Source organism: Epinephelus moara, chromosome 13 (assembly GCF_006386435.1).
Source record: "Epinephelus moara isolate mb chromosome 13, YSFRI_EMoa_1.0, whole genome shotgun sequence".
Taxonomy (NCBI): Eukaryota; Metazoa; Chordata; class Actinopteri; order Perciformes; family Serranidae; genus Epinephelus; species Epinephelus moara.
Window position 1 is genome coordinate 22,644,064 of NC_065518.1, and position 13,926 is coordinate 22,657,989.

The following is a 13,926-nucleotide window of genomic DNA, read 5'->3' on the forward strand; positions in this document are numbered from 1 at the left end:
CATGCTCGCGAGGCAGCCACATGACACTACGTACAAGGGAATTCGCACCACCCTCTTGAGTGACAAAAGCTCGTGGTCATCAAGCAGTCATCCGCCGCTTGCAACACTTCCTCAAGGAAATCTGTCTGGCGGTGTGGCAGAATTAACGACACTAACACTTCTATTTCACTTTTAGTTGTACTTCTCCATTACAGTATTAGCTTCACTGGAATTTTAGATGTAATTTCTATTAATGAGAGAATGCGTCAGTGTGACCCACTGCCAGTGCTCGATGTGTCATTATGCACAGTCATCGGTGAAAAGAAACGATTCCTTTTTCAGGAAAATGTTTTTTATTTTTATTTAAAAATCAAATGCAAACATACAGTACAGTGTGTTTTTTTTAAAATAAGATTCATACAAAAATAATTAGGTTCATTTAAACATTTTACAGAATGTATAGTTAGTCCTTAATGTGCCCCCAGTCCCCTAAAATGAGTGTTAACGGTTCAAAAATATCTCTGCTGACAGTGAGGAGATATTGAAAAGTAAGGCTCTGAACATTCTCTTTTGCTATACATTATTTTTCAATACACAGCTAAGTGACAAGGCAAGTATAAGCATAGTGTTTGAACAACTGACAATATAAAGTATGTATTTTTGTCTGAGACAGGAGGGTTATTTCATTTTCTGTTAAAGCTGTAATAAAGATAGGATCAAAGAGGACTGAGGGATATGAAGCTTTGTTAGCAAAAATAAACCCCCTTAATAAATAATACATATTCCATAAATAAATATAAATAGAAATACATATAAATAAATATAAGATAAATAAATAAATACCATAATAAAAACAGCAGACTAAGATTTGTTTGGGACATTAACCTAAAGCAGCATGGCACCTATAGGTCAGCTCTGTGTCTCCTCGTCGTTGCTCTGGTCCAGACTCCTCAGGCAGCGGACTGTGTCCTGCCCAAAAGACTGGAGCTGCACCAGTGTCAGGTGTGTTGCCACCTGAACCTCATATTCCCCCGGTAGACGTAAAGCCATGGGCGTTGGTGAGGGCTGCACCGCAGTCTCTGCTTGGGCCATTTTCAGCATCTGCAAGGCACACAAACCAACATCACGACCGTGCCCACAAGTAAAGATCATTTTGTACTGACAGTGATTTAAAGTATTTAACTACCTTATTGATCTGAATGACGAGGTCTTTGATGTCAGCCAGCAGCTCAATCACTTTGTCTTTGTTTGCCAGCCGAGGAGAGACAGAAATCAGTAAGGCCCGGTGCAGCTGAAGACCCTCGGACATGCGTTTCAAACCGGTCTCCTAACAGGACAGAATAAAAGCAAACTGGTCAAATCGTCTGTTTTTTTTTTTAACCCTAATTCATCCACTGAATTACTCCCCAGGTAGATGCTTACCAAAGTGAAGTTTTCTGACACAACTCTGAGCACAGGAGCAGAGGGGATGCCAATGGTGGATGCCATTATCACCAGCTTCGAATTTTCTGGGGAATTGAGTTGTAGTGTCTGTGGTGGAGAGATAACAGAGTGGTTATTGAAAAAGACTGCAGGAAGCACACATTACCTTGATGTGTTTATAGGCCAATTTACTTAATGAAAAAAAAAAAGCAGGGATGGCAGAAGTGCTCAGATCCTTAAGTAAAAGTAGTAAAACCCCAATGTAAAAGTCATGCAGTACAGATCAACTTTAGTATTAGATTAGATCTGATTAGAAAGCCACCACAACAATAACACAGACCGTACATTCACTGTTAACAAATATATAACACCATAAAAAGCCATTTCAGACATAATTAAAAGCTGAAGCAGGCTTCATCTAAATCCATAAACATCCAAAAAACACTGACACATCCTGAGTCACTCACTGAATCAGCTTCTGAGTCAGTTTAAAATACTGTGTAATGGATGGCCTTTAATATCCAGAGCCATTTTAAGTTCAGGCCTACGAGGAAAATGTACTTAAAGTATCTCATTTCATAAGATCATTACGGCCTTTGTGTGTACTGTCTGACCTATAAAGTAAGTATACATGTTTACCATGTAACAGTACACGTTTTAAGTTGCATAAAATATAAAATACTCCAGTACAAGTATCCCAAACTTGAATTTAAGTACAGTGACTAGTGCCAGTGAGTAAAAAAATAGATCTGGAAATAGATCCTCAGACTTTAGAGAGTGATGCTGGTCCATTTTAGCAGGTTTCATTACTGATTTAATGCATAATGAATACTGCAGGTCCTGTAACTACTCACTAACAATAATCCATCACATTATTTACAGCTCAAGATAAGCTATATTTTATTGTCCATAAGGGGAAATTTAGCTTGGGTGAAATGTGCCACACACAGCTGCAATCAACTTAACTCAGTATGTAGCCAACAACAAAGACACAGTTATAAATCATATACAACAAAGACCTAAAAATGAATTTAATAATATAAAAAAAAATTAAATTAAAATTGTATTTAATAATCAAAAAATTAAGAAAATATAGCACGTGCCTTGTGAGATAAAATATATAGATTAATAAGCACTGTAAAAACAAGAAAATAAACAGTGTGGGGTGTAAATAGTTACATGTAGGCTTAATTAAATAACTAAATTAATGGAATTATAATCAGTTACAGCTGCTGAGTCACAATCACATGTAGTCTTTACTGTAAAAGGTTTATATGTAGAATAAAACATTCATTCTGCTGCTTGGCATCTTCTTGCCTTCTTTTGGCAAAGACTATTTCCAGATATTATTTAGCTTTATAGCCCAGTTTTAAACATGTTTTAGAAAAGTAATCAAATGTAATCAGTTACATTACTTATTAACCTTCATTTTTAACAGCTGAACCAGGCATTTGTCGCCTATTACACTTTAAAGTAACCTCAACACTGCCCATACATAGAGCAGTGATTACAGCACAGCCATAGACATTAATGCATGACACAGCCTGTAAGACCAGTAGCGGGGGCACAGTGCTCCTTGATCATGCACAGGCCCATTTACGGTCTCAGAGACAGACCTGCACTGATTCACCACCCGCAGCGTTAAAGCTCCGCCGAAGCCATATTAAACCAAAGCGAAGCCAGGCGAAAGCAGCTCGTTATCTACCGTGTCTCTCACCTCTGTGTGAATGCAGGATTTGTGCGTGTCGTTAATGGATTGCAAGATCTTCTCTATCAAGCTGCGGCTCCTCTGCACCAGCTCCTGAAACTGCGGAGCCTCAACAAGTGCGCTCGTCTCCGGCAGAGGTGCGCTGCGGGCGAAGGTGGCCATGTAGGAGTGGAAGGCGATAACTGCAACAAGAGAAGAAAATCACAGCCGTCACCGTCGAGGCATCAAAAACAATCCTCTTTTGTACACCCAGCGCAAAGTGTGTGTGTGAGTGAGTGTGAGGACAACAGGCAGAACAAAGCCTGTCTCTCTCCTCAGCAGCTCCTCTGTGCTGCAGCACTGGGCATGTCTCCCCTCAGGCTCAATAGCTGCATGAGTTGGGAATAGTCACTGTAATGTGAAACCCATGCCAAAAGTGACTACAGCAATTAAACACAGCCAATATGACGAGTTAAAGTGATATGAAAGTAAAATAAAATACACTTTCTGCTCTAAAACAGGTCCATATGCTGTAAAATCAACTTTGAAATAATACCAGTGAATCCACACACTACTAGTCCAATGCTTCCTCCAGAGTCTGAGCTGTGTCTGGGGGTGATCAGCAGAGGAAGAGAAAGCAGCATGTTTCAAACATTACCTCACCACTACTCACCAATCAGGATGTTCATGGCCTCTGTTGAGGAATGTCTTAAGTATTGACCTCAAGTGAACACTATCCATGATTTATAGCACACTTAAGGTCTTATATATAGTATGGCCCTGTGGAGGGATTTCCCGTTTTTGTTCATTTTGAAGAAGTCTCACGATGACTGACAAGCTTCCACGAATTTCACATGTAAATTCACAAAGCCTTGTTATTTTTTTTATTATTTTTTTTTCTAAGCCTGCCTGGATCCAAATTGCAGTAATTGATAATGATTATACATTGAATTTAAACATAATGTGGATTTTCTGTTTTACTTGACAATTTGTGACTTAAAATTTTATTAATTTTATTTTTTTTATAGTATTTTTCACACAAAATCCACCTTAAAATGACTCAATATAAAAGTAGTAAAAGAAATATGAAAAATTAACATTAATACAAATGAAATGTTTAAGTGTTTTAATGAAATACAAAAAAGAAAACTGTGAAAGTAGTTGAGGATGACTCTATCTATTTGCTATTATGCAATTACAATTTCAGCAGAAACCTCCAAAGTAACACAATTCAAGAGTTTTATTCCGGGAACTGGAATTCCTTCATTAGTGGTTTTTACACTGATGTAACACAGCTTTTAGTTCATGTATGAGTCTGGCACAAAACTGTCTCCAAATCATACATAACGGAGGTCTAGAGGAAACAGGCATTTCCTCTCACAGCATAAGAGGGAAATGGAAATTGAAAGTGCTTAAAAGTACAATCGTTTCTTAAATCTTGGTCTTTTGAGAGGATATTTTCCTTTACATGACTTGTGATGTCTGTGGTCATCCTGTGTGTTTACTGGCCATCGTGACTCGTCTCCAGTGGAACCCTGTGGCTTTCATCTTGACATTAATAGGCTGGAAAGTTTGTCCTTACTGTACGTGTGCACTCAGATGGAGGCTACACACACAGCTGGATTTCCTGTGCTGTAAACAATAGCCCACCTCCAACAAAACCTCAAACAAACAAACAAAAAAAAATAGTATTATGACATTCAGATGGATTTTTAGATTGTGGTGCCTGTGGCAGCAGTTAGAGAGGTGTGAGTTTTGTCTTTTCTGAAGCGTTCTAGATCTACACAGGTGCCCACTGGTTCAGTGATTGTGGGTTCACCATAATTTATGTACAGTTACAGTATACTGGACCATGATAAGAGAAAACAAGGTTTGATAGATACAATAGTGCCATCTGGTGGAATTATGTGTCCCACAAAAGTGTGGTTGCACCCTGCAGAAAGTGTTTTGCTAGCATTTTATTCACAAATTTCTCAAAGTCGCTAAAGTGATATTTGATATTTATTTCGAACATGTAAAAAAAGACATGAACATACAAGCAATTGTCAGTGAATAGTCACTTTGGTTTACATATTTGAAAAGGAGAGGGAGGAAGTATAAATACATTAAATACTACCCTTTCTCCATGGGTCATGGAGTAAAATGAAACAGACAGCTTCCTTATATAGATAAACCTAAACCTTAAACGTTTCTAAATATAATATTGTTATTACCTTTTGACTTTGTCACCCAAAAATAACCAATGTATATGTGTATAATTCTAATTACCAAATATCTATCTAACAAAAACCTATCATAGTATATAACATAAATCACCAATTATCCCTGACTCACAAGTATAAACCAGTCTAAATGTGTCATATATATACTACCAATTGTCTTTGCCTTACCAAAAAAATTAAATAGATATTATTGTTACTTATATAACTTCATCAACATGTCCTGCTATCATTTTATATTTAAATAAGTGAATATATGAATTATAGATAGTATGAATATACATAATTCTGCCAGTATATACAGATGTGTACACCCACATACCCATGGTGTAGCCCACTTTCCAGAATAAAATGTTATAAATTTCTGCAAACCTGAGCTATGTTACATTTGTACATTTATGACATAGTTCAGATTATTCATCAGGAGGAGGAGGAGGTTGTGGACAGCATGACACCTTGGTGAGACAGCTGCCAAACAAGCGGTAACCTCTGGGGCCAACATATAAGTGCCAAAAACTGCAGTTCTCTGAATGGCCACTTGAGGCTGGCTCCAGAAATCAGTCAATCCCCAAAGACACCAATGTTAAAATACTCAACTGTACAGCAGAATTAAACATGTTTACAGCCTGGTACAAAAAAAGTCTCTCAAGCTAATTTCTGTACCAGGGGTGAATTTTTATACAACTCACCTGTTGCACATAATTAAGCACAGGCCGCTTTGAGTGACATGCTGTCTGCCAGGTATTGTCCTTGGCCTCTCAGTCAAATCCATCCCTGGCTCCTCGATGCTGCCAACCTGTCGACCAAATATGGTTACTTCTGGCTCCAAAAAAACAAGATGGCGACGGCCAAAATGCTGAACACAGTTCTTCGCAATGGGAGTCAACAAACCAATGGGTGACGTCATAGTAGCTACGTCCATTATTTTTACAGTCTATACTGCCAAGTAGCAGACAGCATAAGGACTGGTAACCGGGAGAAATAGCCATGGATATATATAAAGCGAACTGGATACAGCGTTGCACCATTAATTCCTATGAAAGCTGTTCAGTGGCACATGAAGCCTAAAAAGCTCTTTTTATGGTGTATGAAAATATCCAGATCTTGGACATTGTGTGGCCCTCAGAGCAAGTGCACTAGAGATTTTCAGTGGCTAAAGAGCTACTTCCAATTCAGCGCTCTGCTAACTTGAATTACGGTATAATGATTGAATCGTGCAGCCCCTATAGACTTTTGAAATGTTATCAGACTGAATACATTCAATCCTGATAGTGAAACGTAGCATTTCGCAGGGGCTGTGATGCTCAAAAGAACGTAGCCACTCATTTACAGACGTCTCTTTTACAATGTAAGTCTATGGGGAAAAGTCTTTTGGGCTCCATGGCATCACATGGCAGATCTAGATGTTCCAAGTCCATATTTGGCCACTGTGTCAAATTGGTTTCAAAGCCCAGTTCTGTTCCTGGGGTCCTGGAAACAGCTAGCCTGGCTCCGTCCAAAGGTTAAAAAGTCAGATTACCGTCACCTCTATAAAGCTCACAAATTACCACATTATATTTTGTTTGTTTAATCCATACAGAAACTGATAGGTGTGAGGTTTCCAGGCAAAACACATAGACTCCGGGAAGTCCCTGCCGCTGGCCAAATTTGACAACATAAACATTCTAAATGGGTCCTTTTTAATTTCCTGTTGGAGTGATTTGCAGGGTATGTCAATGACCTTAGCTGACATGGAACCAAGCAGTTGCCTAGCCATGTGATTGCAGTGAAACAATCAATACCTGTAGGCTACCTGACCCCCCTGTAAAACCATAACGTACCAGTTTGACAGCCCAGTTTTTGTATGAATTAAATAAACAGCATAACTCATGTTAATTGGTGGGCTAGAGGTGATGGTCAGCTCACATCTTTTACATTTAGACAGACCCAGGCTAGCTGTTTCCCCTGTTTCCAGTCTTATATGCTAAGCTAAGCTAACCGGCTGCTGCATACAGCTACATATACTGCAAATTGTCAAAACATATATTGTTTTACCACCACAAGTTATACATTAAATCCTCGTTTCAAAACTGTAAAATCCAGACATGGGCTGTACCATTGTGGTGAGAGTTATGTAATCACCTCATAGGTCAATCCTGTGCCTCTATTGTTGCAGATCAGTTTGCTTCATGCTCTGACACGAGGCCCCTTGATCAGTCAGTGTAGCTATGTTACATCTGGCCATGCTTGATAGGCTGTGAAGTGAAGCCGTCAAAATCTGATCCCTGAAATCCACACTGGCCTGATCTCCAATCAATCCTGCACATGAAAGGAGGGCATTATTCACTGCTGAGGCCTCGCTCTATGGCCCCGTCAATGACCCAGTTAGAGGCACTATTTGGTTGAAGCGGGGAGAGGCTGCACATGCAAGTCCTGCCTTTTTAACCCTTAAATGCACTCTAATGCTTTGTTTCATCTAGTGTTACCTTTGTGTCCTCTTGTTACAACTTTATCATTACACCAAGTGAATTTACATTAGAGTTAGTATGTTGTGTTTGCAGACCATGGAAGCCTTGTGGTGTTCGTAGGAATTTAAAATAAGGTTCTGCTGGGATGAACAATGCTCGAGTCTTTAACAGGAATTTTGAGGATGTTCCCAGAGATTAGTCTGAAGAGCTTAAGAGGTGTTGTGAAACAGCAGGCGAGGAGATCATCCAGTGGTGCAGGAATGAGTCCTAAAGCCTGGAAGTGAGAGCATTTAACCACTCCCAGTTCCCTCCTCTCCAAGTCAGTGGGTTTCCTGAATGGGTTTTTGGTTAGACGCCTGACATAAGGTCTGTGGTTAACACAAACACAACGCACGACATAATGCATGTCAGTAAATACCCCAAATGTAAAGTCCTAAACTTTTATATGTCTTAAAAAAGGTAGTTGCTAACAGTTGCTAAATGAGACTATAGAACATCATCACACTGACCGCAGCTTTACAGCCTTGGTCTGGTGGTGGTGTTGATGTCATGTGACTGTGGTGTATTTGTTTATAGCCTAAGCTTTTTACTTCTGGCAATTGTATTAACCTTTCAAAAATCAAATAAGTAGTGCTCATTTGTGAAGGTTATCTTGCTGAACAAAATATGTAAGTATTATAAACTTCGGTTTGCCACAGAGCTTATTTTCTGCAATAATCCAAATTCCAGTGGAGAGGCTTTTTATCAAGGGGACTAACTTCTGTGTTGGCCTACAATTAAACATCATCCCTGCAACACCCAAAAAATGTGTTTCAGTTTCAGTACATTCAGCCCTAACCTTTTAAATATCTACCTATAACTTTTTCATGTTCGATTCCCTAGGAAACCTTAAACAACCTGGGTTTAGAGAGCCCAAACATGGCCCCTACTCAGTAGACTATATAACACTGTGAGGGGCACAAGGGTTAATTCTGGGACCGCTTCTAGTTTTTACAAAAGGTTTCCTTATCAAATGTTTTCTGCTTTTGAAAGATAAATATTGTCCATCTGCAACAATTCTAAGAAGTTGGACGCCAACCACACGGGTAACTGGTTAGCATGCTGGAGTCACGTTCGTTATCGGAATCAACCAGACAAATCAAATCTGTCATTCTGTCTGGACGGTACGGTGGAGCAGTGGTTAGCATTGTCGCCTCACAGCAAAAGGGTTAGTGGTTCGAATCCCAGAGTGAGGGAACGCTTCTGTGTGGAGTTTCCATGTTCCCCCTGTGTCAGTGTGGGTTTTCCCCTGGGTACTCCAGCTTCCTCCCACAGTCCAAAGACTTGCAGGTTAATTGGTGACTAAATTGTCCGTAGGTGTGAATGTGAGTGTGAATGGTTGTCTGTCTCTATGTGTCAGCCCTGTGATAGTCTGGTGACCTGTCCAGGGTGTACCCTGCCTCTTGCCCAATGTCAGCTGGGATAGGCTCCAGCCCCCCTGACCCCTAACAGGATAAGCGGTTACGGAAAATGAATGAATGCAATGATTCTAGCAGATAATAAATACCTCCTAACATTTTTAGTACTAAAAGCATTTGGCCTGAAGGAACTGTCATTATTACAGTTTAATAATAGTAATTATGCAGAGTATCAGTCCTGTGAGCAGAAAAAACTTGCCCTCTGGTGCTGAGGGACCATACTGTATGTGTTCCCACTTGACAAACATTGAATGCTATGGATTTTTCCCCACTCAATTATATATCAGAAACTGCTTGTTAATGTTATCTTCCCTTTTTTTGCAAAACCAGTAAACCAGAAACAGTTTTTAAACATTAGTATCAGTATCAACACAGAATTTCAAAATTGGTGCATCCCAAGTTCAATTAGAAAGTTAATTTGTACATTTTATTATTATTTTACAATGTCATATATTATTTTACTGTTTATTCTTCTGATCAGGTAATTTGTGAGTCTTTTCTTTATTGATTTTTGATTCATATGATTATGATAACACATGCACAACATGTTACTGTGAGTACAATGCTGAGACATTGCAAAATGCTGTTTACGTGGAATGACCGGCCCAGTCGGAAGGATGTGTTGACCAAAGCATGCCATTACTCTGGTCTTCCTGAGAGCAAGGAAGTTCCTCAGAGCAGGAGTGGCCGTTGCTCAGGAAATGACTTTGCAACAAACATTACAATGACATGACTTGAAAATTCCATAAAAATTCGGACTCAGATACAACACACCTTCATCAGCTGAATTTCTCATGTCAGTACGTGTCTCATGTGTAATCTTTACGGCAATTTATGCAGGTTGAGACATTTAATGGGAACTCATTCTTTATGTTCCTGGACTGCTTTTACAGATTTCACAAAAGACAGTCAATCCCTGAGGGCATACGCAGACCGAGAATCTTGACCTACATTTAATTCATGTCATGCCAGTTGGTAGGTCACGTCTCTAGATTTAGATTTATTGTCCATAGGGCATTGCTGAGCATACATATCCACGTACTGTGCAACAGTTATACACACATATATCTTTGCAATCTTCATTTAACCTGTCAGCACTACATTTCAGCCATTTCCCCTCCTGTGCTTTAGCTATCCAAAGTATGATAGTAAACATTCATTAATATAGTGCAATTGTAACTGTGTAATAGCTGCATAAGTAACCACTTGTACATTGGTGTATGGCATTTTAACATGACATTTTGACATATTGTAGTATAATACATACTGTAATGCCCATATATGTGGATTGATCCTGCACCCCTGCTCATTCTTTGCACTCAGTGAAAATGCTGTTAGGTGGATTAGTGTGCTCAACCAAGGCTGCCTTATAGATGGGCCCTATGCCAATGCTAGTTTAATACCTTGAATATCTCAGTTGCTATAATGCTGACATGGTCCATATTCTTTAACAAATTTGAGATGAATCAAATGTTGACAAACTGACTTAAAAGGATACTTCTGATTTCGCTGATTTCTTACCAGCTTTGTATCATAAAAATGTATCACAAAACACTTCTGTTTCCTGCCATGACAATGTGTTTTACTGTGTGCTTTGGCTGATGTACATTTCTTACATGTACAAAAGCATGTTTAATTGTAATGGTAAAACATTAAGATAAAGGCTAATTTCCCTCGACACTTACACACAATCCACAACAGGGGGAGCTGTGTTGCACAATATGAAGTTAGGACCTTAAAACAGTGTTCCACCCTCCCTGGAGGACATAAAAATAAAAGGAGACCATCACAGAATATTGACAAGGATGTCCTTGTCACTCTCCTCAGATGCAGCATCTTTGGTATCATTTAATTTGTTGGCTGAAAAGGAAATCAGGTTCCCACACAGGCCCTCAATGGGAGACCCCATCTGATCTCGAAGCCTGGAAACATTTTCACGTGCAACCCAACCCCAAACAGGGCCGCGCTCTGTGGGATTGGATGCGTCACCTTATCCCCCACTTTGTGTCCCATTACCCAGCAGTTGTAATGCTCACACCAGTGTAACGTGTCTAAGGTAGCAGGCGGGGCAAGCTGAGCTGCCCTGAAATTTAAATTAACCTCAGTGGCATTTATGTGTGCTGGGGAACAGGGGTGTTACATTACCGGTACCCTCACTCCCACCATGCACACACACCTGTCGTACATACAGGTGAACAAAAGAATGTGTGCACTCAGGTACATTAGCCCAACGAAATACAGAGTCGCACATGTCTGTTGCTAGTTTCATGTTTATCTCCTCTTGTGGTGAGGCTCCCTTAACAGTGGCTGGTTTCAAAGCCACCGTGAGAGTCTGTTATCAGAGGAGAGAGGGAAGGAGAGAGCTGGCTGTGTGTGCGTGTGTGTCTGTGTGTGTGTGTGTGGCAGGAAATGTCAGAGAGAAAGGCTTACCATCTATTTTTCAGTACTGTTGAACCTCCTGCTCGTCATGGGAGGCTGTACCTGGGCTTCCTTAAGATTAACTCTGTCAAGATCAATATCATTGTTTTCTGTAAAACAAACTCAGCGTGTTAATAGAAACTATAGAGTATAGGTGCTGCTGAGTATGTAGGGATGACAAAAAAAGTAAGACAGAAAGAACATGTCTAGCACAAACAACCTCTTCCGAAATTGTAGTTTTAGTACAAAGAAAACAGAAGAGATAAATCAATAAGTGATTTACTGACAGATAAACGTTTCCTTTCTTAGATTTTTCTTTCTTTTTTTTGAAGGTATACTATGCAGGATTTTTCTTAAAAAAACAAAACATCTCTCTCAATCATCAGTAGAAGTGTGTGATAGTGTATTTATCTGCAGAGACTCTGCCCTTTGCCTGTATTTTCTTCTTGTTTTGTATGTTCAAGATATTCCTGGGCACAGTGCACAGCTGAAGCTGAGACTTTATAAAAAGGTAGAGTCCAGGTGCCAGACTGTGAGCAACCAATACCAATACCCCCTTTCCACCAAAATTAGTGCATGTGTGCAGGTGTTTTTAAACACAGGAGAACTAAAAATAGACTACAGACTCTTTTCCCATTGCCAGTAGACCGGCTCTGCAGCAGACGTGCATGCTTTTCTGTTTGTTATTTACCGGTGTGTTACTTTTGACGTCACGGACAGTCCGGAAAACAGGTTAGTAAAAACTAACTAACTAACAGTAGCAGCATGGAGGCCAGTGAAAATATACAGTGGTTACTTCTTCTTTATGCCTGTTACTTAGCCAGTCTCTGGTTCAAACTCTGCTTGGGTGAAGACTGATGGTGTTTTGTGGTCATTGCATAAAGGGGCTAAAAGCAGCGCGTTGACCCAGATGTTGTATTTCCATCACTGCCGATCGGGGTTGATATTTGACCCACATGTGATTGCCAAGTGTAACCTTACATTACATACAAAAGCCAGATGTTAGCAGGTGCTAGCGTGTTTTTTTTGTGAAGTGTGAAAATGGATTAGAAGCAATGCAAATATAGCGATGTGTAACACCAAGTGGACCAAGCTTGTTCCAAAGTGAGAGTGAATCTGGGGTTGGCCTTCAATTTGTTGGCAGTTAAGTTTGCAAACAGTGACTGATAATTCCTGTATAGTATACCTGTAAAGAACTGGTTTTACGTTTCAGATATTTTTGAGAAGGCTGATGCCACTCTGTACACTAAACAAGAAGCCATAGCAAGCAATGTTTTCGATATTTTTTTTCCTACTACGTGAAGGCATGACCAGCCCTACTATCCCCTCTCTGCTTCTACTAGGCTTACCTTGATATTCTTACCTTAACCCTACCTAATTTCACACCTGATGTGTAAACCTAACCAACCAGTGAGGGCTACGAGTCAACGTAACCTCATATGTATGGTATCCTACGAAATAGCGCCCCACGAATAACGTTAGCACTTAGCTTGAAGTTATATAGTTCACATAAAGTTACAAAGGGTTAGGTTTAGGCAAGTTAGGTCTATGAAAAGAAACATGTTTTGGCATCGTCAGATTTAGGTGAAGTTACTGTGGTTAGGTTTAGGAACAATAACATGGTGACAACGCACGTTAAATGTATGTACCTTGAACAATGTACCCTCAAAGTGTACATGGTTCCAAACAACGGTCTTCTGGGGAAAGTCCTGGAGGAATGTCCCATGTTTTGTGAACCATCCACTGCCCCAACCTGCCTCCTTCTTTACTCCCATCAGTGCATTGGTCACATGATCCAATGGGTTATGCACAAACTACTGGCTCATGATTTCATGGAATATGTACAAATTTGGTGTATTACTTTTTGTAGGAAAACATATTAACAGTGCAAGAGAACCTGACCAGATGCTAGCAAATCATACGAGGAGTAGGGCAGGCCATGTCTACACTATTGTTGGAAAAAAAAATTTGGCCAGCTGGTTAGCTTAGCTTAGCATAAAGACTGGAAAGTGGAATCAAAAGGTATCAAAATCCACCTGCCAGCATGTCTACAGCTCACTAACTCACATGTCTTTATGCTAAGCTAAGCCAACTGCCTGCAGGCTGTAGCTGCATGGTGTATAGTGGAATTTATCATTTAATCTAGCTCTCTGCAAGAAAGCTAATAAGCATATTTTCCAATAATTCCTTTAAAGACTAAGTGCTGCCTTTGGGACTGAAGGGAATCTTAGGATGAGGTGGAACTGACTTTCGCTGCCACTGTGAGCGCTCTTGACCCTCACCAAGCAGCCCAAGGG

The 13,926-nt window shown here is 39.9% G+C and overlaps 1 protein-coding gene across 3 annotated transcripts; it reads right to left on the reverse strand.

Moving 5' to 3' along the window:
* Window positions 1-394: 394 nt before the first annotated feature.
* Window positions 395-3,848, reverse strand: csf3a (colony stimulating factor 3 (granulocyte) a). Of its 3 annotated transcripts, none has more exons than XM_050059191.1 (5): window positions 3,645-3,762; window positions 3,119-3,291; window positions 1,402-1,509; window positions 1,166-1,306; window positions 395-1,080 (listed from the first exon to the last, which is right to left on the reverse strand). In XM_050059191.1, the coding sequence occupies exons 1-5, from the start codon at window positions 3,730-3,732 to the stop codon at window positions 889-891; spliced, it is 702 nt and encodes a 233-aa protein (XP_049915148.1). In that variant the 5' UTR covers window positions 3,733-3,762; the 3' UTR covers window positions 395-888. The 3 variants fall into 3 exon arrangements, with proteins under 3 accessions (XP_049915148.1, XP_049915149.1, XP_049915150.1); XM_050059192.1 differs by having other exon boundaries at window positions 402-1,080; window positions 3,762-3,848; XM_050059193.1 differs by having other exon boundaries at window positions 406-1,080; window positions 3,661-3,734.
* Between the last annotated feature and the right edge of the window lie 10,078 nt (window positions 3,849-13,926).